This window comes from Crinia signifera, chromosome 2, assembly GCF_055691185.1.
Source record: "Crinia signifera chromosome 2, ASM5569118v1, whole genome shotgun sequence".
NCBI lineage: Eukaryota > Metazoa > Chordata > Amphibia > Anura > Myobatrachidae > Crinia > Crinia signifera.
Window position 1 is genome coordinate 20,600,538 of NC_139218.1, and position 26,211 is coordinate 20,626,748.

At 43.5% G+C, this 26,211-nt stretch overlaps 1 protein-coding gene across 1 annotated transcript in view; it reads left to right on the forward strand.

Annotated features, from left to right (window-relative positions):
- ERG (ETS transcription factor ERG) overlaps positions 1–26,211 on the forward strand; it is a 245,445-nt gene that overhangs the window by 80,343 nt on the left and 138,891 nt on the right. The window contains exon 3 of the mRNA XM_083171695.1: positions 1,377–1,462. Coding sequence (XP_083027821.1) covers positions 1,424–1,462 — 39 coding nt within the window. The 5' untranslated portion in view covers positions 1,377–1,423. The remainder of the gene's footprint in view (positions 1–1,376; positions 1,463–26,211) is intronic.

A 26,211-nucleotide genomic window follows, 5' to 3' on the forward strand; every position in this document is an offset into this window, starting at 1 on the left:
CATGGTGAGCACAACTAAGCCCCTTGCGGGCTCGCTGCACTCGCCACGCTGCGGGCACAGTGGCTCGCTATGCGAGCCGCCTATTCTATTTTCCCTCTATGGGGGTCGTGGACCCCCACGAGTAAAAATATTATTCCAAGCAGTCTATTTTTCATGCAGATCTCATGTATCTCACGCACTTGGACATCATGAGAAAAAAAACAACCAGAATAACCCCCATAATCTTAATGAAGTTCACAGTCGTTTCGTATCAGAATTACCAGTCATGGATGTTTAAGGGGAAGATGCTGCTATAAGGGGTGGTACGTGGAAAGCTACAGAAGAGGTCAGGCAATATGACCAAATAACCCAAATAACCCAAATTCTCCCAGTGCATAATTCCATGTTTCCCAAATTCGGTTCACACTCCCTATTAATAGACAGTTTTTCATTATGTCTATGCTTGAAAACACAGACGGTTAAACCCGCTTCCCAGAGCAAGCAAGGTAGGAAGCGGTTGTCCTCCCCCATAGCTCCGCCTGCCCTCCCTGGATTTTAATAAAATCCCCATTGCAATTAATATTTTTTAAGGTCATTTATTTTTAGTGTACATGGACACATATCCTTTTAAGCCATGCTCCCATGCCAGTATCAGGGCCCAACATGGCTCTCTACAGCCCCCATGCCATTACCAGGTCTCAGCGTGACTGCCTACAGCCCTACGAGCACCTACAGTAATTGGTATTGGAGTAGAAATAACAGCGTTCCCTGTTGCAGCATTGCTACTCAGTAGTGTCTGAGACGGGAGATGATTTATCAATAGTCGGGATTCTGATGGCCGTTTCTACGAAATCGGAATCCAGACTTACACTGGCTAGTTTCCCCCATGGGGTCCCATGTGCCCATAAATCAGCATTAGCAATACAAGAGTAGGGTAAGAACAATTTTTTGCAGTGTGAAACATAACTGTTTTGTATGCTGAAACCCTGGTCATCTAAGATCAAATACCAAGTATCGAAAGCTAGTATATCCAGAACAGCTATAAAAGAAATGGAATACTACGTATTGAGTCTGCCTTTAGTACCAGTGCATGTGAATGTGGACTACTACAATGATAGCATCTGAAGTTGATACAGTAGATATAGACTGCATGGACCAATGAGCATTGAGGAGCCAAAAGTGTTTTCTCAGGTTCTTCAATGACCAATCAAAATACTTAATAATCTGCCCATGCACAGTAGTGATTAAGGACTTCACAGTAAAGGACTGGACAAACACAAAACCTGATGAACTTTTTCCTCACAAATTCTAATTAGCATTAACTTCTGAGAGTCATTATATTATATCACGCGGCTGTGATTCTGAACCATCCACTCAGTATTTCTTTTCCTCAGCAGCACCCGGGACCGAATGTGTGGTACGGTAGCCAGACTGCAGTAAGGACATGATTCAGACTGTCCCAGATCCATCAGCTCATATTAAAGTAAGTAACAACAACGTTATTATACTAGAAGCTGGTTTGCGGGTTACACAAGATGATGTCATAGATGAGAGTCTCATTACGCAGCCTCATATCTCTGCGTCTGGCTCCATGTCTCAGTAGCTCAATACAGATAGTCCACTAGGCACTTAGGGGTAGATATATGAAGCAGTGATAAGGGAGGAGAAGTGAGCCAGAGGAGAAGTGGCCAATGGCAACCAATCAGCACTGAAGTAACATCTACAATTTGCATAATATAAAATACAGAGCAGCTGATTGGTTGCCATGGGCCACTTTCCTCTGGCTCACTTCTCTTCCCTTATCACTTCTTCATACAGTACATCTACCCCTGAGTAGCCTTCTCTCCAAACTGAGCTAGTGGCCCATTTACTGTCTGCTTTTTGCATTCGGGGGTCAATGCTGGGATGTTTTATTTTACCAGTACAATTAAGGGTTGAATTTAGATTTGAACTAGGATGCTTCCTCGTCTGAATTATAAATCGGTCATAAAAAAAAAACATGATTTTGGTAAAGAGAAAGAAAAATGCATATTAACTTACTTTACTCCAAACTGTGATTAAAGTCCATGGTTTTCCATTTTGTTATGCTGGTTTGTTTGTGTAATGTTATTTCATACTTTATATTATGATAGTAGTATAATGGATATCAAAGAGATAGAAGCTGACACCACCTTTGTTTGCCCTAATACATTGGTCGGCAATTAGTATAAATAACCTAGACATTCGTTTAGTTTTTGTGGCTCATTTATCACTGAGTGATAAAACTCATGGGCGATAAAACTTGTGTAATATAAATGGTGCTCTGGCCAATTCTCTCCCGACTATCATGTGCTCAGCTTCTAACTGTCATGTGTTTGAAAAATGACAGTTGGAGGCTGATTGGTTGGAGCACCATGTATCATACACCTTGAGCTTCATCATTCACGATTTTTATCACTCATTGATAAATGTGTTATAATCATTGTGAGTGTAAGCCTGCTATCTTCATCTCTGCATCTTAACCCTGAGTGCCAAGTGCATTTGTAAAACAAGGTGTGAAAATTGCCAAGCAAACCTTTTTTATTCATCATAGTGACCTGTAATGTTTACCTTATGTATGTAGGAAAAAAGGATCTTTTTTTACACAATATTTTTTATTTGAATTTATATAACAAATGTGAGTGACACTGCTATTTTTAGCGGATATTTTGCACATGTTGGTACTCAAAGGGTTAAACATGGAGTAGATATCGGTCATTGAACTGAAATTGGAATTTGGCCTATTTATTTTATTTTTATCCCCCTACTAACCACTTGTCTTCTTCTCTCCAGTAGTGTCTTCTTATCCCCATGTCAGCTCCCACTGTTATAATTTGGACTCACTTTCATGCTGCCTACTGGTTTTGTACACCTGATTTACTGTAGCATTCTGTTTTATGCCATTTACCACACATTAATCTAGAACTATTAATTTAGTTTTATTCCTAAATGCCCTATACTGCTGCTGCCCCCTAGTGTCTCACTTTACTGCTACAACATGCACTCCACCTCAACTGTTTCTTTCTTTTCTCTGTAATTTCCCACTGCATGTTGCACATCTGTGGTTGATGAGCGACGACTGAATTATCTATGCAGTGGGCATCCTGTTCACTATTCATTTTATCCCTGTATGGCTTATCTCTGTGTAGTACATTTTTGCACATTGTCACCAATGTAGTGCACCCAACATGGCTGCCCTCGACTGGTCTCTCTGTAGAATGAACAACTGTATAGTTCTGATGACCTTACATAGTCCTTGCATGGTGTTTCTACTGTATTTCTCCAATTATGTGTCATCAGGTCCAAGCTCGGCCTATCTGCCCAGTGTAATCCTATGCAGTGCACCTAAAATGGCTGCCTTGAAACTGAGGATGTTAAATGGCTGTCATACCATTTGTTTAGTTGCTAATGTAGAGTATGTGTTACAGTAACTTTTTCCTGTGCACCAGTTATCATACCTTCCCCATAGTGTTTGTAGCTAAAGTAAAATTGTAGTGTAATATCGTAAGATTATTTATCTGTAAATTTTTGAGTGGTTCCCAGAATATCAGTGTGACAAAATGGCAGCTAATGATTATGTGCTAATTGTTCATCTATTTGCTTGCATCATATCTGCTCTTATGAAGTTCTCATGGATGTTGACAGTTTTTACAGTTGCTGCTCTGCGAAACGCGTTGAGTTTATTAGTATCGTAGAATCGTAGCACTGCCGAATCTGACCTCTGCAGTGTGACCCTGGGTTCAATCATGCGCAACCTCCAGTGTAAGGAGACAGGCATTCACAAAGGGGTTCAGATGGATCCTTATATTGTACTTTGGAATTTGATGAATATAGGCACCCCTGCTAGTGTATTGGAAGGTATCCCCTAATATCTCCGCAGTTACCTTTTTATTGAGTAGCTCTGATATTTTGTACAAAGTGTACTTTTACTTATGTATACATTAAGTGATTGTAGATAGACCTCCAAGCAGTTGTCCATCTTATCATTCATTTATTAGCATTTTCTTATACTTCATCAACTGTTACAGAATACTTTGGTTTGGCTAGAAGGTTTCCATCTGTGCGCTTCAGCCAAGTAGCTGTAATATCGATCACAGGTGTTATATCTCTGAGTAATGATGTTAGGCTCCTGTTACACTAATGTGTTATTGCTGTATATGAAATTAATGTGTATATCTGTTCTCTTTTTATGTTTTTTTTTTACTTATTCCCAATTATACGGTACTGTGGAATATACCGGCTTTATAGAACTATGAATTCATAAATAAATATTTTTCTTTATGTAAATATGAATTCATAAAGTAGCTTGTAGCGGTGAAGCGAAAATTTGTAATTTATACGTGTAGCCGCCACGACGAAGGCAGGGCAGGCGTCTGAGGTCATGTGACACCTTCCACCAGTAAAGCCATGCTGTTTCGGATCCTGTAAATTGGTGGTTTTGAGATATTCTACAACTCTGGTTGAGTGTTTCCATCAATTTCCCTACTACTGATGTAAGGCTCACTGGTCGATAGTTGCTTACCTCTTCCTTACTTCCACTTTTGTGCAGTGGGACTACATTCGCTGTTTTCCAGTCCTCTGGGATTACTCCAGTAGCTAGTGACTGGTTGAATAATTCTGTTAATGGTTTTACCAGCTCCCCTTTAAGCTCTTTTAGTATCCTTGGGTGTATCCCATCTGGCCCCATTGATTTATCCACTTTCAGTTTTGAGAGTTCTGTGAGGACTTTCTCCTCTGTAAATGTACTTGTTTCTCCCTCATTTTTCTGACTAACTTAACTGTGGCCCCTCCCCCTTTTTTCAGCAGTGAATACTGAGCAGAAATAATTATGAATATGATCTGCTACTACATTGTCCCCCTCAAGAATACTTCCACTCTCTGTCTTTAGTCTTATTATTCCACTGTTTGTTTTTCTCCTTTCACTTATATACCTAAAAAAAAGTTTTCCCCCCTTTACCCAATGACTGGGCCATTTTCTCCTCAGCCTGTGCTTTTGCACATCTGATTACAAGATACACCACTTTGTCCTCATTATTCTGCGTCTGCTTAAATTTCTTAAAGGCCAACTTTTTTGCTTTCAGAATACTTGCTACTTCTTATGCAAACCACACTGGCCAACTTTTCCTTGTGTTTTTCCTAACTCTTTTGGCACAAAGGCCATTATTCTGATTGAGTCGGATGGCTCCGAATGCGGACGGATGGCCGATGGTTGGTGTTTGCGCATGTGCAGAGGTGTATCTGCGCATGTGCGAATGCCGTGCACATCCGAATACGGAGTGAATTCTGTACAGAAAACAATCGGTCGGAACAATCCGAACAGGGGTGGAGAGGGGCGTGAAGGGCTATTTGGGCTCATTACCATATTCGTACGCCCCGCGTTTCATGGGCGTTCGCATGAAAACGCTGGGCGTACATTTGTAATCCAGCCATGACGCACGTGGGGGGGGCGGACATATGACATAGCTGGATGCCAGCTGCCCACCCATATCCCTGCGTTTGCACGGAGAAATGCCCGAGTGGTCTGGAGCACTTGGTGCTGCCTGACCATTCGGTCCAGCATTCGATGGACGGTGACCATCGAATGATGGAGGAGGTTCCCAGAGATGGAGGAGGTGTTCACATGGAAAATCCACTCACGGTCCGTTCGGTCGGCGTCTTACCACATTTGGGGAGGGGTGAGCGATCCGTACGGAAGGCGGGGCTAAGAACACTCAGTTCCATACTGCTTGATGTATATATGCATATGTTCACATATAAAATCAAAAGAAAAGTAACATAGTGTCTATTGTTTTAACCAATTAAGAATAAATATTCCAAGTAACTGTTGATGATATGGAGAGCATCAACATATGTCTATTATGAGCAATTTGTCCCAAGATAAAAGCTCAGAATTCATACAAACATTCAAATATCTGCCCAACAGAGAGAGGAACTAACTTCTGGAATACAGAGATACTGTAAGCATGAAAGAGATAATAATACTCATTTTATTTAGTCCTTTAATGATACTTCTCCAGAACACCTTATGCTTGTTTTAGAAAGGGCGCCTAACCTTAAAGATATGTTAGTACCAAGGCCCTTATTCTGATCGGTGCGGCCGGATCCGAATATGCGGCCAGGACCGTGCGTGCGAAACCCCGACTTCCATACGGATCGCCAACTCCGTCTGTACGCGGTAAGAAGCTGTCCGAACGGACCGCACGTGTATTTTTCATGGAATACGCCTCCTCCATCTCAGGGAACCTCCCCCATCATTCGATGGTCGCAGACCATCGAATGCAGGACCGAGTGGTCCACCAGCTCCCGCAACCTCAGACCACACGGACATTTTTCCATGCAAAAGCAGGGATCTGGGCGGGCAGCTGACATCCGGCGATGTCATATGTCCGCCCCCTACACGTGCGTCACGGCCGCATTACCATACGTACGCCCAGCGTTTGCATGGGAACGCCCATGAAACGCGGGGCGTACGCATATGGTAATGAGCCCAAACAGACCTTCACGCCCCTCTCCACCCCCTGTTCGGAGTGTTCACATTTCATGCGGGATTTGGCTGCACGCCCCGCTCGCACATGCGCAGAGACGCCTCTGCACATGCGCAGACACAAAACATCGGCGGCACGAACGCACGCGGATATTACCGCACCAACCAGAATAAGGGCCCAAGTATGGTAAAACCTATCCAACCTGTTCATGGAGAAATTCACGGAACTAAAATCAAAGGGTTCCACAAATGTGGACATTGTAATCTGTGTAAATATATCCATCCTAAATGTAAGTCTTGTAGTCATTTATGATTATTTAAACAGGCAGCATGGCAGGGCATAATTGGAATCAACATTTCGGTCCGCCTCTGGGCAGATGCTTCAGACTCTGAAATAACAGGTCCTACTTTATGAAGTCAATTTTTCATTTTTTACACTCATTACCCCTATGAGCTTTGTCTGCCCATATGGGAAAAGGAATCTGTTACCCCTGATAAAGTCCTTTTTAAGGACGAAACTCGTTGGGTCCTCTTCTTGACCCTGAAAAATTGTTGAAGAACCTGCTACAAAATAAAGACCAAGACATCATCTTATCCGGTGTATGTGATTCCTTGTCACAATACAATATATATAACTCATCAGTTCACCAGGATTCTCTAAGGAGGGGATTACAACAAGTACCAATGTCACACAATAGAGACTTATATGTTTCTATTCCTTTATAATCAAATTATAAGAATTAATATGCTACACAAGGGCGCTCTGTTTTCTCAGCCTTTCTAGAAATCTTTTATAGACTGATTGAACAATGCTCCTGTTTAGAGATTTTATAGCTGCTACCCATACTGTGGGGATTGTATCATGGTACTTTGTTGATTAAAGAGACTGTTTCTACCACATTTAAGACCTTATAAAGGACTGTTTCAGAGCACAAGGTGAAAAGCGCTGGTCATTACTGGTCACAAATGTTTCATTTTAAATGCCGGACACCTCACATGAGAATGACTGGTATATAATAGAACTGAGTGGCATTCCTCTCCTGGTTTGTATTAAGTCTTATCCCTAAAGAATTTGCCAATGCACCATACAAGGTAGCACATATAAGCTTCGGAATGGTGGCCGGCCAGAGCTATCTGGAACTGATTTGGCTCACATCTGTATCCATATGAAATCCTAAAATCCGTCACAGATAGACTTGTATCTTCTCTTCCAAATAAAAACATCCTGGCAATATGATACAGATGGGGACATCACATATGTTCTATGGCCTGTATTTAAGTCAAAATATGCCCACAATTTATATTTTTGGCTAGATCGTTCGTCAGTAGAACACATGGGTGCGTATATAATTCACTACTGAGAGCACGCATGAGTACATTGCCTCATATCAGAGCAGATTGCATTTGTTTGATGATGATAATGCCAGATATGACTTTTGTCCAGGACCTCACGTATTTTAAGTGCTAAGGTTGTATCCTCTCCCTCCATACCACCTGGTTGTTGTATCCTCTCCCTCCATACCACCTGGTTGTTGTATCCTCCCCCTCCATACCACCTGGTTGTTGTATCCTCCCCTCCATTCTGCCTGGTTGTTGTATTGTCCCCCCTCCATACCACCTGGTTGTTGTATCCTCCCCCTCCATACCACCTGGTTGTTGTATCCTCCCCCCTCCATACCACCTGGTTGTTGTATCCTCCCCTCCATTCTGCCTGGTTGTTGTATTGTCCCCCCTCCATACCACCTGGTTGTTGTATCCTCCCCCTCCATACCACCTGGTTGTTGTATCCTCCCCTCCATTCTGCCTGGTTGTTGTATTGTCCCCCCTCCAATCCATCTGGTTGTTGTATCCTCCCCCTCCATACCACCTGGTTGTTGTATCCTCCCCTCCATACCACCTGGTTGTTGTATCCTCCCCTCCATTCTGCCTGGTTGTTGTATTGTCCCCCTCCATACCACCTGGTTATTGTATCCTCCCCCTCCATACCACCTGGTTGTTGTATCCTCCCCCTTCATACCACCTGGTTGTTGTATCCTCCTCCTCCATTCCACCTGGTTGTTGAATCCTCCCCCTCCATACCACCTGGTTGTTGTGCCCCCGCCCTCCATAACATCTATTTGTTGTGTTGTCTTCCTTCCATACCACCTGGTTGTTGTGCCACCCCCCCCCATTCCACCTGCGTGTTGTGCCCCCCCCTCCATACCAACTAGTTGTTGTGCCCTCGTCCCTCCATACCACCTGGTTGTTGTGCCCCCCCCCCTCCCCATACCACCTGGTTGTTGTGTGTGTGCCCTAGGCTGACACGGTCTCAGAATCTCCTTATTCCAGATCCTCACCAGGATGTGCACTCATAGTAGCCGATGTCCCCACAATAGCTTCTTACTAACTTTGTGTGAAAATTAAAATTTTCATGTTGTGAATTTGTGAAAATTATTTATCGCATTTATGTGATAAATGTGGCCCTAATCTTTGTCAGTGCATAAAAATATTTCCATGTATTTAGGTATTGTGAATTCTACTATACTGTTGGTCATTTTATATAAAGCTTATATTTAAGGCTTAGCAGCCCTTTAAAAGATACATACGCCCATGGGCATGGCATCTTCCCAGACAAGAATGGGTGCACAGCAGTTGTGGCATGTGCGCCCGTAACGCCGAAACCTAGCAACTTGCCCGGAACTTGCCCGGAATACTACATCTGTAGTTACATGAAAGTAAATATTCCAACGTGACCAAGTAACTTTCCTCCCTGCACATTTCTTATTGGAGAACAGATAATATTTATTTAACAACGGTATGAAGTGAAAACCCAGTCATGTTGGTAATTCTAGACGTCCAGCTAAATACCACCACCTGCATACAGCCCGCCTTGCTGTATTTTTGCACAGATTTCTGCATGCTTATTATACCATTTGGAGAGATTTTGTTTGGAGAGCGTTGGATAGTTTGCTTGGAGTACGAGTGATTCCAGATTAAGTCCTAATGGGTTTTCTTGGAGCTGAGCTCTTCCAGGAAAACGTGGGTGCCAGGGTCCAAGTTATTTGTGTTTGTTTACAGCATTTCGGTGCCAGAACTGCCTAAACCAGCACTCCGGTATCATTACAGCCCACGCTTCCACGGCAGAGCACGGCTCCTGATTGATGATGAAATATTTAAACGTTTCCCTCTAGACTTGGACATAGGATACTTCTTTTGATATGGAAATAACATCTTTCAAGAATTGAGTTTGTTTTGCAACAGCCAGAGTTTTTCGTGTTGTTTTAAATCCTTAGTTCTTAGCCAGTTTATATTGAGGTTAGATGGGAAATATATTGCATAGACGTAACTAACTTCTCATGGTTTTGGTTGTATTCCCTGGTACTTACGGTTTTTACTACTTGCGGGTTTTTTATAGTTGAATTTTGGGTTTCAGTTGGCAATGGATGCAGGGAAATGCAATTTGGCACTAGCAGAAGAAGGACATTTTGCCTGAGAGGTAGATAAGCATATAGATAAGCATATTGGAGGTCCCCCCTCCACCCCTATGGTACTGTATTATGTATTGCACCAAAGGAGTAATTTTTTGGCCACATAGCATAGACTTGGTGCCTCTGCAATGCTGTGTTGGCCATGCTCGAAAGTCATCAGTTGATCACGGAAATCCAGTTTGGGCTTTCAGTTATGGATGGCCTGGCACATAAATTGGTTCCAGTCCAAAGTACTCATGCAAAGGATGTGGATTTGTGTAACTTTCACAACCCCATGAATGCCAACAGCCAAGATTTCCCTGGTGCTACATCTTCCCCAGATAAGCATCACATACTCACCCAGCCATCCATCCATCCACATAATATACATGAATACTTTATTCATCAGACCAGGCCAAATGCATCCATTTCTCCATGGTCTTGTTGTGACGATTATGTGCCCGTTTTAATTGCTTTTGTCGGTGGACAATGGTCCGTATGGGCCTTCTGATGGGTCTGTGGCTACGCAGCCCCATACTAAGCCACCTGTGATCTCTTCTGTGACCTTTCTTTCATAGGTGCCATTAAGTTTTTCAGCAAAATGCTATATTGGACCAGACAGACTAGCTTGACTTTTAGGTGACCGCGAGCTTATCGCTGGTTTACCGGTTGTCCTTCCTTAGATCACTTTTGGTAGGTCTAAGTACTGCATACCGGGAACAAGATCTGCTGTCGTGGAGATGTTCTACAGTAGCCTTCACAATTTGGCCTTTGTCAAAGTCGCTTGGATATTTAGGCTTGCCCACTATTCCCGCTTCCAACGCATTAACTTTAAAAACTGACTGTTTCATTGCAACTTAATATATCACGGGATAATCAGTGCTGTTCACTTCACCTGTCTGGTGTAGGGGGGCTATATTTACTAAAATGGGAGTTCTATTTCATATGAGATGTTGCTATGGGCAACCAATCAGATTCGATCTGTTATCTCCTAGAAGGTGCTAAATAAATAAGTAATAGTAGTTTCTGATTGGTTGCTATGGGCAACATCTCATATTCAATAAAAACAATAAATAAACCCCTATGTGTGTATGTGTATATAAATTCATGTTGAATTATTTTAAGGGATAGGGACGATGCAATGAACTGGGATAGTGCCATGTGAGTGGTGGTTGTCTACCATGGGTGAACAGTAGGCACTAGCCATCTCGGCCAGTTGCCTCACACAGGGCCAGATGTACTAAACCTTGAAAAGTGTTATAACGAAGAGTGATAAACCACCAGCCAATCAGCTCCTACCTGTAATTTCTCAAACACAGCCTGTGACATGGCAGGAAGGAGCTGATTGGCTGGTGGTTTGTCACTCTCCATTTTATCACTTTTCAAGCTTAGTGCATCTGGCCATACTGTGTATACTGCGGATTGCTTGGTGAATGTGTGAATCCAGTAACGTTACAGCATTACATAGTGATGCAGTGATGCGCTGTACCTGCATTATCCATCAGCTTAGGCAGGAGCTCTGCAGCTTTGATTGCTAAGTGTCGTGTTACCGAGACAGACATTAGGATGGTGCCTGCTACATCTGTATGCTGTTACTTACTATACAGATAATATATTCTCTTTACATTTTCTACGTCTCAACGGGTCGAGATGAAAACTTAGATGGTCGTGTCATATAATGATAATAAAGCACAGGTCTGACTGATCAAAGTATGGTGACATGTGGCCCAGCCAACGTGTGTCCTTCGGGGCTGTTATGCAGCACTGAGCTCAGGCTCCCAGTGTACAGCAATGATCGGGAAGTTGTCTAGAACATAAGACCGGATTAGTGCAGCTCTGCTATGAATTATGTTTGTGCCGGTTTATCATTTTCAATGTCAGAAGCAGTCACTTACACCTCTCAGCCAATCACAGCTCAGGGACCACTCCTGATTGGCTCCTGATTGGCTGGTCCGATGAATGGCTGGCCATCTATTATTCAGCTGAGGTCACCAAAGCTTTATTTTACTTAGCATACTATGCTTTGTATGATGGGGCCAATGCACATCACACAGTACAGATGTAGCCGGCTTCATCTTTGCGATAATTACTCCAGCCGCCAGCTCCCGCCAGGGGACGCGCGCTCACGAGATGCTCGTGCACACCATGGCAATGGAGCTCCCCACCGCCATCCACCGCCTCCCCCGCCGGTCCCCATCACCGCCCCGACCCCCACCCCCCAACCCTGCCCATCCCCCCGAAGCGGAGGCGGGCAAAGACCCGCTGTCCAGCCGCCGGGAGACTGTGAGACGCGCGTCCCAGTTTAATGGAGTCCCTGTTGTCCACCGGCGCTCGCCAGAGGGGACATTCTGGCGGGTGCCGGACAAAGATGACAGGGGCTCCATCTGTACATCATATTTGTGCTGAAGTTTCAGGAACCACATTGCAAGATTGTATATACTGCAGAATGGCTCGAACAACCGCAAAAATGAGTGTGTCAGCCTGGAAGGGGGGGGGGGGGGGGGGGTCCAGTATTTAACTAAATTCTATTAATTGACTTGGCTGTATTTGTATTTATTTATACTAAAAGAACAGTTGCTGTGTGAGGGATGCCGGCGTTTTAAGCGGCTACTTTGATGATCGCTCACAGCAACGTTAGCACTCAAAGACACAACCTTTGGTTTTGGGCCTCGTTATGTAGCACATGTAGCACATGTAGCACTGGGCAGACAGGGAGAGCTTATATTACTTGTTATACCCCTTTAAGACAGAAAAATCCCAAAAACACAGGTATTTCCCGGATACAAAAACCCGGGTACAACTAGGCAGCAAGGGGCTGACCCTCTTTCACACAGGAGCAAAAACCCGGGTATTTCCCGTGTCGACCCATTTCACACAGAATCCGGATTTTTCCTGCAAAACTCTGTGTGTCATAAGAAAAGGACAGTTTTAAAGGCACAGAGATGAGGTCATCAGAAGTGGGTGGTGACTGCTCACTGCATTGCATTAACCATGGCATGACACAAGGATATGTTGTAAACAAGTTTTATTGTTTTTATATACTGGTAGGTACATGTTACCTCACATGTTTGTCAGTATATTTGCAATGTTTGAGTACACTGTGGCATCTTTGACTGTCCCAGTCATCTGTTTGCCGATATCCTCCTCCCCTCTCACTGCCAGCAGCTCTCACCTCTTGCTTCTACCAGTGGGCCATGCTATCCTTTTTTCAGCTCCCTAATGACCTCAGAGGCCAGCTCCATTGCCATGCCCTCCCAGCCAATCAGAGAAGCCTATCCTCACAACCAATCAGCCAGCAACCCACCAGGAGAGCCAATCAGTGCCTAACAATGTGTAATAATCCCAAAAACCCGGGTAGTTTCCTTTCAGACAGCCGGCGACCCGGGTTTTTGGAATACAGACCCGGGAAAAACCCAGGTAAATACCTGGGTCGAAGTCCCGGAACTTTAGAACCGTGTTGACCCTTTCAGACAGAAGAAAAACCCGGGTCGACACGGCAAGAGCAGAAAAATTCCCGGGTCTTTTTTTCTGTCTGAAAGGGGTATTAGTGTTATCAGTTCACAAGTGAATGTGAGATGGTTTCCTCTCACCTCTAGCAGTCCATGCACACAAGTATACAGCGATTCCGGCCTGCTCCTCCATGCCACAGTCATGCACAGAAATTGTCATATTTGAAAGGGAGCATCTGTTATTTTTCAGACCAAAAAATCTGGACTAACTTAAAACAAATGAAGAATAAAAGATTTGGATGTGTGTTTTAGCCAAACTATTTGCTTAGCGCTAAAAGAAAGTGTGAAATTAGTTCAATACCAGCAATTTCCTGTGAACTTTTTGAAGAGTTCATAGAAATGCAGCAGTAATGTAACAGTTTCACTTGAAAACTTTCCTTTCGCTGATCAAGTGCTGCATGAGGAGACGGAGAGCACACGTAGTGTAACTGCAGTCAGCTGCCGCGCTAATGTTTGGCAGCAGTCTACAAAAATGGGATTCAGGGTTAGGACGAGGGGAGGGAAGGGAGGGAGAGATTGAACAGTGAAATGAATAGGTGTGGTATTTTACATCGATTGGAACAAGGTTGGTAAGTTGAGCACACCTGAGCAGGTCGGCCCCCTAAACTATTGTACCGCGTTCCCTCACATGGCTCGCTTCACTCTCCATGCTTTGAACCTGGATGATAAAGTATGAAAAAACAAAACAAAACAAAAAAAAATTAATGTTGACCTTTCATGTGTTGGCAATAGGCATGTTCTTTTGGTTTTTTTTTTAACCTTTTGACCATGGTCACAGTACGTTGTCAACCTAGACATTGTCTATCAGCCATCCAAATATCAAAATTTAGTATGTGTGTAAATATAAATATATATATATATTCCACAATACCCGGAACTCATGTCTCCAAGAGTTATATACTGCTCTGGTGCCTTCCTAGAGCCCTTACGTCCACAACAATCTGGAAGATGAGACGGCACTCGTAAGACTTTTTTTTGAAAGGTTCAACTTTTATTATCCCAATAATAAAAGTTGAATCTTTCAAAAAAAGTCTTACGAGTGCCGCCTCATCTTCCAGACTATATATATATATATATATATATATATGTATATATATACATATATATATACAGGGTTAAAAATGAGAAAGAAACGCACCTAATGAGCAATATAAAACAACACTTTTACTTTGTAATAAAGCTCACATACATTGGGGTTAAAGAATACTGTATATGCTTGCCAGCCGAGTAAATCACATTCGCAGCCCAGACAACTGGTACAGGGAACAGCCGCCACTACGCTGTAGTCGAAGGACCTCGGGACAGGACACCGCACCGCTTCCACAGAAGTCAGATGGACAGCCAGCTGGAACACGGGTGGAGTGAGACGTCACTGCATCGGACCAAAACAAGCCATGCCCAATGCCCAACGTCCCCTGATGAAGTCCTTTCCTGTGATGAAACGCGTTGGGCGTGGCTTGTTTTGGTCCGACGCAGTGACTTCTCACTCCACCCGTGTTTTGCTCATTTGGTGCGTTTCTCATTTTCTTTGCAAATATCGTTCTATGGATCAGTGGCATGATTCCTGAAAGAGACTGCACACATTGTGGAATATCTGTGGAAATAACTGACTGACAATAAGGATTGTGCGCTGGGTATATTGTTATATATATATATATATATATATATATATATATATATATATATAGTACACTTACCCCCCCCCCCCCCCCCCCCCACTGCGGAAGGAGTCCAAACCGGCACACGAGTAGTGAAGAAAAAAGATGTGATGTGGTTTATTCCATAAGTACAAGAGTTATAACAGCGGTCCCGACAGCTGTTTCAACTGGGTCCTACCAGTCTTCATCAGGGGCCTGATTGAAGGTACCAGGGGCCCTAGGCTAATACACATGTAGCTCCCTTGTAATGTTGCTAAACACACGTGTATGGGTGGTCAGAGACTCGCCACTCAGTCTTTTCTTTACATGCACAAGGATGAAGATGGAGTGGGCGGCTGATGTCAGGGCGTTCCCATGGAAGTGTCCCGTTTCCACCTCCGTCTACCCCGGCCCTCCCTTCTTGCAGCGAACGGCCCGGCTAGTGTGTTACTCGCCATAACTGTTCATTGCCAGCATCTGCACATGCGCAAATACATGCTTGAGCATGTGCAGACCCCCAAACATCGGAACAGGCACGAATTCGCCACATTCTGAGTGATCCTGATTTAGGCCCACCCACAGTTACCATAACTTCTAAAAGGAATACCAGAGGTTTTTGCCCTTGGCAACCAGATTCTAGCTTTCAGTTACAGTACCTGGAACATTATAGAAAATCTGATTGGTTGCTATAGGTAACTCCAGATTTCTTTTTAGAACATTTATTAATTCTACCTCTTAATGTATCTGTAATTGATATATGATACACGTACTATGGATACACAAAGAAAGCAAATAGCTTAGAATCTATATTACATAGACAACAAGCGGCAACTGTTGTGCCAGAAAGGGGGAAGAGCTAAGGGATGGGTGTGGCCTCGGGTAGTGGGGGCGTGGCCTAGTGCAGCAACCTTGGTTTTCAACATTTTTGCAGGCGCTCAGCATCACTTTAGGGATCACCAGCTGAACAGTCTACAAATAGCGGAACTGTCCCGCTGTAGTTGGGAGATATGCATAGAAGAAATGTGAAATATATCATTATTGTTGTCATTCTATAACATAAAATCACTAAACTCAAATATATATATCTACAATGCAAAGCTTACATGTTTATACTTACCATCCACTCACTGTATGTATGTACAGGATTACCATGCAGCAAAAGATGTGAGGATGAATAATATACAGCTAAATATCAGGCTTACACTGCCCCTAGTGGTCATATGTTTATGTTCATTTTAAACAAAGCTTTATCTTATATTATATATAATAGCCCAGAACTGTCAATCTGTGAGTGTGTGTATAACGCTGGGCGGAGTCATTCACACACTCACACAGTGACCCAGGGCATGCAGAGCGGCTCTCCCTCCTCTGCATCTGCGCAGATAGCCCTTGCTGCTGCCGGCTGCTGTGCCTGTCACACACTGCACTGATATGCAGCATGAAGCTCCCTCCCACCCCATGTAACACAGATAGCACAGCCAGTCAGGGAACATTACAGGGGGCGGGGCTACGCGGCCATTAGGGGGCGGGACTACACATACATCAGGGGGTGGAGCCAAACGGGTCAGGAGTCGAGTCTCAGGACAGGATGTCTGAGCTGCTCTGCTGCCAGCCAGATTTAGGTAAGTGTAGGGAAAAAGAGAGGGGGAGGGGCAGGGGTAATAGTGATACATAAACATGTGTGTATGTGTAACCATTACAGTGTGAATTATCTATGTCAGGGATGGGGAACCCTCCAGCTGTTGTTGAACTACACCTGCCGTGCACATGGTTTTGTCCATTTGAGAAGGAATTTGCCTTTGCGAGTGAACCAGAATAAGGGCCACAGTGACTATTCAGAGAGACAGAGGGGATGGGGGCATGCCAGCAGCTGACAGTGCACTGATTACGCCCCTATAGTGACGGGAAAGGGGGTGTGGCCTGTAACAGCAGCATCCCCACAAGGCCATGCCCCCTCCAGCAGAGGCCACACCCCATTTTCGGGAGTTCGCACGACGGAGCCTACAGGAGTCTCAATTTGCGCAACTAAAATGTTTGGAGTTATATTAGTTTATAATTACTTGCTCTGTTCTCTAACATGGGCCCTTATTCTGATTGACGCGTACTTTACCGCATACTTTCGGATCGCGTCTTTACGGCGTCTGCGCATGCGTGGAGAACGCAACGCGCATGTGCCACGCCTTGACTCCGTACCTGTTCGGCCAAATCCCGTACAAAACTGTTCCCCGCAATCAGTCGGGAAATATGGGCGTATTATGGGCGTCATGCGGAATGACACATGGGCGTAGTTTCAAAGTGGGCAAAACGGGGCGGAAACATGGGCGGACACGGGGGAGTACACTTATGTTGGGGGGCGTACATTCGGATACCACTCCGAATGCACGCGATCAAAAAGGGAAGAAATGTGCGGTGTCCACAAGTGTACTATTGCTTTGCGGACACCACTCGTTCATGCGGTAGGCGAACGTACGCCTAATGACTACAAGCATTAACACCTGAACCCAATAGAATCGACTCCTTTACTCATTACTCACTAATAGGACGCTTGTCAGTGCTTTAATTGAAACCATTGCACTTCAATTGCTGTAAGGGTTAATGTGTGCAATGCATGTGTTAGGCATGCTTGTAAGGATATATTGGCATCTAATTGATTCCAATTCCAAATAAGAAGTTTTTTATGAGGATAGGTAATTGAATAAGTGGGTCATGTGATGTATTGCAGAAGATACATAATAGTGGGTTGTTTGGCGTAAATACTCCGCTTACGTGCGGTAGCACCGCTTGGCTCCCGTTCGGATGCGGTATTCCCGAGCATTCTCTGTAATACTCTGTAATACCGTGCAGAATCTGAGTGTTTCTCCCGCACACGCATGGTTTGTATGTCGTCCGTAAACACGCCCTGTTCTTAAAGAGTGAGTCCGTCCGAATGCGGAGGACCCGTGGGCGTTTCTACGGACGATGGCCGCACGCGGCAGAACACCGTGGCGTGCGGACCGCTCCGTAAGAATGCGGGAATATCCGCACCGATCAGAATAAGGGCCATTGATAGGCCATGTGTCACTGTTACTTTGTATATAGAGCCCTGTGGTAATTATGTGGCACATAAATATAATAAAATAAAGTGTAAAAATAATGGATAAGGAAAAACAGGTCTGTCACACCTAAATATGGCAAGTGGGAATTATTCCTCAGTACAAACTTTTTTCTTACAAGATATAGGGGGGGGGGGGTATTCAATATTAGCCGAGTTTTTCACCAGGCGATAAAAATGGTAAAGATTTGCCTGTCAGTATTCATTCACTGTGGTTTTTCCTGTTTTTTTTTAGTACATTTTTGCCCATGCCATTTCACTTTTTTGGGCGGGGCGAATCGGCATAGGCAAAAATGACCGAAAAAATGGGTGAAAACAGCCGCGAATTTGACAAAACCACGTGAATTTGCAGCAACTTTGCCGATTTACGTGGTTTTTGCTGATGCTAGATTTCTCTCCCAGGCGAAAAAGAGGCACGGGGATTAAATAGGACGGTACCAACCAATCAGTTCTTGTCATTCTTCAAAAACTACTGTACCTTAGGAATAGATTGTTTTGAACTTTATCTCTCTCCAAGATTTGATAAACTTCCCCCTACTGAATTCAATATCACCTAATTTCTATAAAAGAACATGGAAATTAACATTGTCAACTACTTTTGTATAAATATTAGCTAAAATTTACCGGCCATTCACGAAGAAGGTAACGCAGGATATACAGTATCACAGATATCTCCTGTTTACTTTTCATCCCCGAGCTGACCCGGCATCCCCAGGAGACCTAATTCATCAAGCTCCGAATATACAATATTTTTGGAGCTTGACTGCAGGAGCATTCGCCATCTACAGATAGAGTTTACCCCCGCACCCTGCTGCTTACCTAAGCAGTCTCAGCTCGAAGAGAGGGATCCTCCTGTATCCCTCTGCCCTTGTCTGGCTCCTTCTGATGTCCGTTTGCATGAATCCACAGGCACACTAGCACTGCAGGGATTAGACTCGGCAGTGCTTACTTTCACAGTACAGAAGTAGCAGTGTGATGATTCCGCTGTCTCCTGTTTGGAGCAATGATGAATCAGTGTCAGTTATTGGTGGCCACCTCCCCCCCCCCCCCCCCAATACCATGATGAATATTCACCATTATTATTTATTAAATATATTGCTTTTTGTTATGTGTCTTATTTTAGTTTGGGATCCTACTGAGCTGTGTAACAAGTCTCCCCCTGGGTGCATGAAGATGCGCCTGGAAATCACAGAAGCAATACATTGAGTAAACTTGTAGAAAGGCCAAAACATGAAAGGGTGGATAAGCCCTCTCATAGATACCACTTAATAGAAGAATTTTCATTTTCAAAGTCAACTTCAATTGCAGATTTATCCAGTATTAAGATCAAGAAAAATAGGAAAAGGTGTTATTAATCAGCGTAGTGTGAGCCAGATGGAAGTGATTGGGCCTCTATGGCAGCGTCCACATGTGCCGTCTGTATATACAATGTGGTATACTTATATCTACTGGGATTTAGATTGTCAGCGGTGACAGGAGGAAGCAGGATCGGAGAGTCCGAGATGACAGCAGGTTATGGGGGCAATTTCTATAACCCAGTCATCCAGCTGAGATGCCAAAACATTAAAGAAGGCTTCAGCTGAAGTATAATGTGTTTATCCTTATATTGCTGTACGGTACAGTTTGGGGCTGATTTACATCAGGTCAAAATTCGGCCCCATCCCCAATGGTGGGGGCATCTGCATAGGCGATAATGCGCATGTGCAAACCCCTGCAGCGCGCGCCTTTGGCGAATTTTTCATTGATTGACAGGTAGGGGGGTTCCGGGGTGGGCACCTAGTGCTTCATACACATGCCCACAAAAACTGCGGGCGGCATCTGATGGACTCGCAAGGCTGCGAATTTTGCAGCCTTGCGAGTCAATCAGAATAATGTCCCTAGTGTTTGACCACACCCCTCATCTAGCCCCTGGCCCCGGCAGTATGTGTCAGCATTCCTGGCTACAAGTCCCGGAGGATGGCAGGGGATATGGGGACTTATAGAGCCACAGCAGCTGGAAAGCCACAGGTTTTCTTCCTTTGTTCTGGAGAATACCTCCCATCAACCGACAATTCCAGATGTTCCACTGGATTTCATAAGGTTGCAAAGCTTTGAATGTGGAGCATCTTGGTAGCCATCCAAAGTAAAGGGGCAAAACGTGTGGACAACATCTGATTTCCTGCTCAATCTTCCCTTAACCTATAGCGAGGGCACAAAGATGGGGAACATCGACAGATGTCCAAGCCTTGGTTACGTACATCTCATCTCTAGCAGCGGATTCTGCACTCCAGATGTCAGGCCAATTGCGGCCTGGAGCAGAGATTTAACTAAAACAATAATTTTATATACTAATAAAAAATGATAACCCAACACAGCATGAGCAGCAGTCATCGTTAAATGTTTCTGAAATACATAAAGTATTTGTCTGCATCTCTGTGATCTGGGGGTCTGCTTTTATTGGTACTTCGTGGTCATCCATAAAAGGTGTATTTATAGCGCCTTGGCCTTTCTGACTTACAACGCTGACAAGCAGCCATCTGGGTCTCTGCGCATCATAGTTAAGAACCCGGTGGCGAAGAATTTCCAAGATGTCTTTTTGCTTTCCAAAATTTCAGCACTTTGAAAGTGGAAAATAAAACAGATGAGACATTACTCATATTTACTGAGCCGCTGGAACTTTCTCTTCGGGACAAAAGATCCAGGCTCCATTTATTTTTTGTTAGTGTTCAAAAAAACAGTTTTTTTTTAAAAAAATGCTTAAAAGTGTGTAAGTAATGAATGTTGGGCCTATTTATGTGCTCACATTCACAGAATCTATATATATATTTTCACCTGAAATGTTCTAAGCTTCTGCGGCCAAGAGACCAGCTGTGATAAGGCCTTGATGTTGTGCGAACGCTATAGCTCTGTTTCCTGGTTCGGGTCCCCGGCAGCTAATACACATGCGCAACCATTAGCCGCTGTGAGCGGGGGAAGGGGGGGGGGGGTTGAAGTATTATTTAATAAATAGACTCCTTAATTTAAAATAAATTAATTGCAGTTGAAGCATAGTCAGGTCTGTTTGCTTTGCTTGAATTTAGCAGAAATGTAAATTCTAGCTAAGGTTGTAGATGAAATTGAAGTTTTGTAGGAATTTGACAGAAAGTTTTGACTCTTTAGAACTTCCTGGATGTAAAACTGACTGTTTTGTAATTTATTGGAAGACACAGCTACTGAGGGTTAAGTACGGGACCCCAACAGTCTGGATACAATGGTATCCTGACGGTCAGAAAACAGACACTTTTTAGAGGGCAAATTAACCTTACACCTTCTCCTTCCCCTAATCATTCCTCCCCACAGCCTTAAGGTGCATACACACCTGTCATCCCAGCAGCCACCGATATTGGGGCCATGGGGACCCGGTGGGCTGCCGGCATCTGACATTGGCGTTCTGACTGGCGGTATCTTGAACATTGGGATGCCAACTGCATCCCCTCCTCAGAGTTAATTAGCCTTCAAACTAAGGGGATGATTCTAATCTACTCAGACAGGGTCCCGTTCTGATGTTTTGTGGAGTGCACAAGAGCAAGGTCTTTGATGCGCATGTGCAGCTTCTCTTTGCGAATGGCTTTGGCGGCTTAAATAGTTCGCAAGTCATTCGCAGGAATCAGGGTTGACCGGGGGGGTGGATGGCAGTGGGTTATGTGTCGCCCATGGGAACAGGGGCATCCCCATGAAAACACTGGGCATTTCCATGGGTACACAGGTGGGACAAAGTGCCTAGGGCGGATGGCTGGCATCATATGACCTCAGCCGCCCGTCCGGTCTTCGTCCCAACGGCAGCAAATAAAAGTCAGCATCCACTGACTTTTATTTGCGAAGGCAGGAGGAATCATTCAATGGTTGGGAACCATCAAATCATTCGATGGTCAGTGACCGGGTAGCGACGGGACTCAGCGGCAGGGGGGAGGCGTTTATTCGATGGGGCGGGCTCTCTGGTCAGCCCCTAAAAGTAGATTTAATATTTCTTTTATAAAATACAGTATTTTCCTTTTTTTTTTTTATGAATTGTATTCTTCACATAAGTTAAGTGGCATTTTTATTAGTTATTGAATTTCGGTTAAATTTGCAATGAAATAAACAGTTTTAAATGAATGGCATGTATTGATTTGAAATAAATATGCCTTTTTATGCCCTACCCCCCCAAACCCCCTCCCCCAAAATAAATAAATAATAGTTTACGCCTGCATTTTTGGTACAAAATGCATTTAGTTAATACCCAGTCTCTTGTGTGCATGGATGACAGCACGTTCTAGGACTTGGCTCGTATTATAAGACTGAGAATGGAAAAAGCACTTGGACGCTCATTCACTGACACAATGTTTCTTTGTACAATTTACCACACATATTTGTCACATCATTTTTACAAATTGTTCTCCAAATACAGCAGCTTAGAAATACTGATGACGTGCCCTCCACTAGTGTTGACACAAACCCAATAAAACAAATATAGCACAGGGTAAGCACACTAGACACACTTTTTAAATATACATGAAAAGTTTGAGGCTTTTTTTTTCCTGGGTTTTATTTTTATATATATATTTTTTAGCCAAATGGCGTAAAAGTAGATATATTGCGTTTGGCCTGGGCACTGTTTAACTTTCTTTAAGGGCACATTTTCCACCTTGACTTTGCATTTATTGTGCGGCTTTGTTCTGCAGGAATACACAACGAAAAGTGTCCTTTTGCTTTGCAAACAAGTCAAAAGAACGTGTTCCTGGTTTGGACTTTTAAATAATTATGTAGACAAATGTTAAGCAAATATCTCAAAATCCAAAGCTGACAAATTCTGCAACTGCAAATAAATTCTGCAACATTCTAGTAAAAATGTTGATGAAAAAAGAATAAACCGTTAACACTTAATAAAGTCCACAATTACAAGCATTAAGGAAGGCATGTCCCTTCATGCCTTGCAACAGTTTTGCTATTAAGGAATGCTCAAATTATAGCAAGGTATGCTGGGAAGTATAGTTTCACAACAGTTGGAGGGCCACAGTTTGGACATGCCACCATTAAGGGGTATAACATAAAATGTAGAGGGATTTCAAATGAAAAATGGCAACATTTATTGATTACACTTATAATACAATGTTGCAATCATTGCCAATAAGGAAATTTGAAAATTGGAAATATTTATTCCTTCAACAAAAGATGCTTAATGCATTAACCACTTAGATAATATTTTGGTACTCTTTACCTAGATGGGCGCCAGCGATTGAAATCGCGGGCGTCGGGGGTAAAAATCGCGGTCATCGCGGGCATCGCGGGTAAATCGGGATGGCCGCGATGACCGCGATGACCGCGATTTTCCCATAGGGAACAATGTTAAAAAGGCTGATTGACCGCGATTTTACTGTTAAATGCCTCAATGGACCCGATTTGGCCATAGGAATCAATGTTAAATGGGCCACAGAGCCCAAATAGGCACAATTAACCCTTAAATGTCCCCCCCAATTTTTAACGCCACCCCACGATCCACGCCAACCCGAAGCGTGGCGAGCCCGCGAGGGGCGGCGGTACGCGTCCTCCGACCTTTTCATGCCCTACTATCCACTAGGGCGTGGAGTGAGAATAGAATAGTGTGGCGAGCGCAGCGAGCCACCGAGCCCGAAGCGTGGCGAGCGCAGCGAGCCCCGCGAGGGGACGCGGATACCTTTACAGGTAGACGCGTCCCCTCGCGGGCTTCACAGGTGTCGGCGTCGCCACGGACACCTGTGAAGCCCGCGAGGGGACGCGTATAACTGTGAAGGTATCCGCGTCCCCTCGCGGGGCTCGCTGCGCTCGCCACGCTTTGGGCTCGGTGGCTCGCTGCGCTCGCCACACTATTATATTCTCACTCCACGCCCTAGTGGATAGTAGGGCATGAAAAGGTCGGAGGACGCGTACCGCCGCCCCTCGCGGGCTCGCTGCGCTCGCCACGCTTCGGGTTGGCGTGGATCGTGGGGTGGCGTTAAAAATTGGGGGGGACATTTAAGGGTTAATGGGCTCTGTGGCCCATTTAACATTGATTCCTATGGCCAAATCGGGTCCATTGAGCCATTTAACAGTAAAATCGGGTCCATCGGGCCTTTTAACATTGATTCCTATGGTAAATCGGGAGCATCGCGTCGCGGGCATCGCGGGTACATTTATGGCCGGCCGCGACGCGACCAACACGATTTCCATGTTTAACATGGGTTTCAATGGGAAATCGCGGGCATCGCGTTGGTCGCGTCGCGGCCAGACATAAATGTACCCGCGATGACCGCGACGGGCGCCCAACTAAGTAAAGAGTACCAATATTTTTTCCAAACTATTTTTTTTTATGATTGATTTAACTTAACATGATTTTATTTAAAAAAAATGTTTGCAATTTTTTATAAACATTGTGGCCAAATAACACATACACATTTTATTTTTTATTTTTTTTTATGATCGATTTAATGTAACTTGATTTTATTTAACAAATATATTATTATTTTGGTACTTATATGTTAGTTGGGCGCCCACTATAATTAGTACACTCATACCCCCATTATTCATGTCGGCATGGAATTGATTTTATATAGTGTGGCGAGCGCAGCGAGGAGAGCATAGCAAGCCCTGCGAGGGGACGTAGAAAACTAAGCAAATAGCTTAGTGGGCGCCCAACTAACATAAGTACCATTATTTTTTTTGTAACTTTTTTTAAAATAAACATGGTTAAACATTGATGGGTGAAATAAAATTTGTGCAAATCAATGGGAAAATTGGAATTCAATGGGAAAATGGGCACTGAACTATTTTCCTGGGGATATATGTTAGCAGAGCCAGCCGCCGTGGGACTGGAAACTATAATTAAAAGGGGGCTGAGAGTACAAAGTGGGCCACTGTGGACCCAAAAGGTTCTTGTGTACCACATACTTTGTAATCATTATAAATACGCTAATGGCACCAAGAAGTTATATGATCTTAGACAGACACAAGGCCACAGGTTGAATAATTTAATTCAGGTCACATATCAGAGCCTATTGATGTTATGCTCTAACATTCCGGGTGACAATTAATGGAATGCGATTTTTTTATTTTGCGATATTTCGGCAAAAAAACAGCCGAAATCGCACATTCTCCCAAAATCGCCAACTTAATGAGATGTGAATTGTGCTAAAAATCTCACTTTTTGCTGCGAATTCACATCTCATTAAATATGCGAATTCAGTCAAAAAATGCGATTTTAAAAAGTGCGATATGGTGCAATTTAGGAAAATGCGATAAAATCCCATCCTATTAAATGTCACCCTAGAACTTATCACATATACATATTTTTATGTGTTTTTATGTGTTTATACATACCATACTGTATATAAGCAACACTGGTATATTATAATAATTTATATTACGTGAATCATACTCCTTGCAGGCTTTCATCATTGGCGTATATTTAGAATGATCATTTTTGAAACTAGAAAATTTGTATGCGGAATAAGGTAAAATCATGCGTCACATTTCTTAATATAGCCCTAACCTTAAAACGCCCTTTTAATTAAGTAATGAGATCTTTTTTTCCACCTCGTGATAGATGAATTGCAAAATCACCATTAACGAGTAATATGGGCCTGTTTCTGTTTCAGTTTTTCCATAAGAGACGTTCAGCCCAGAACTAAGCAGAGACTGTGACAAGTGTCCACATTTTGCCAGGCATGGAAAACAAGCAGAGCATTGAAACTATGAACTAAATGTTAGTCATTTGTTATTCTCAGATAGTTGGCATATAAAGCAACTTTTTAGATTTTTTTTTTTAAACTTTTTGTACCAACATCAAAAAAAAAAGTAACCTTTCATGTTTGTTGTAATTTGTAATTCGTTTGAAGCGGAGTTTATCCGTGTGTGTGACATTGTTTATTATTTAAGAATAATGTAGGGAAAATAGGGAAAAAGTGTTTATTTTTCAAATGTAGGACCAGATAAAGCAAAAAGCAAGTCATTTTGTGTCTGGAACAAACCACATTGCTATGCACCTGGAAAAAATGCATTTATATGGTCTCTGTGCAGGGTAGATACTGTCTGCTTT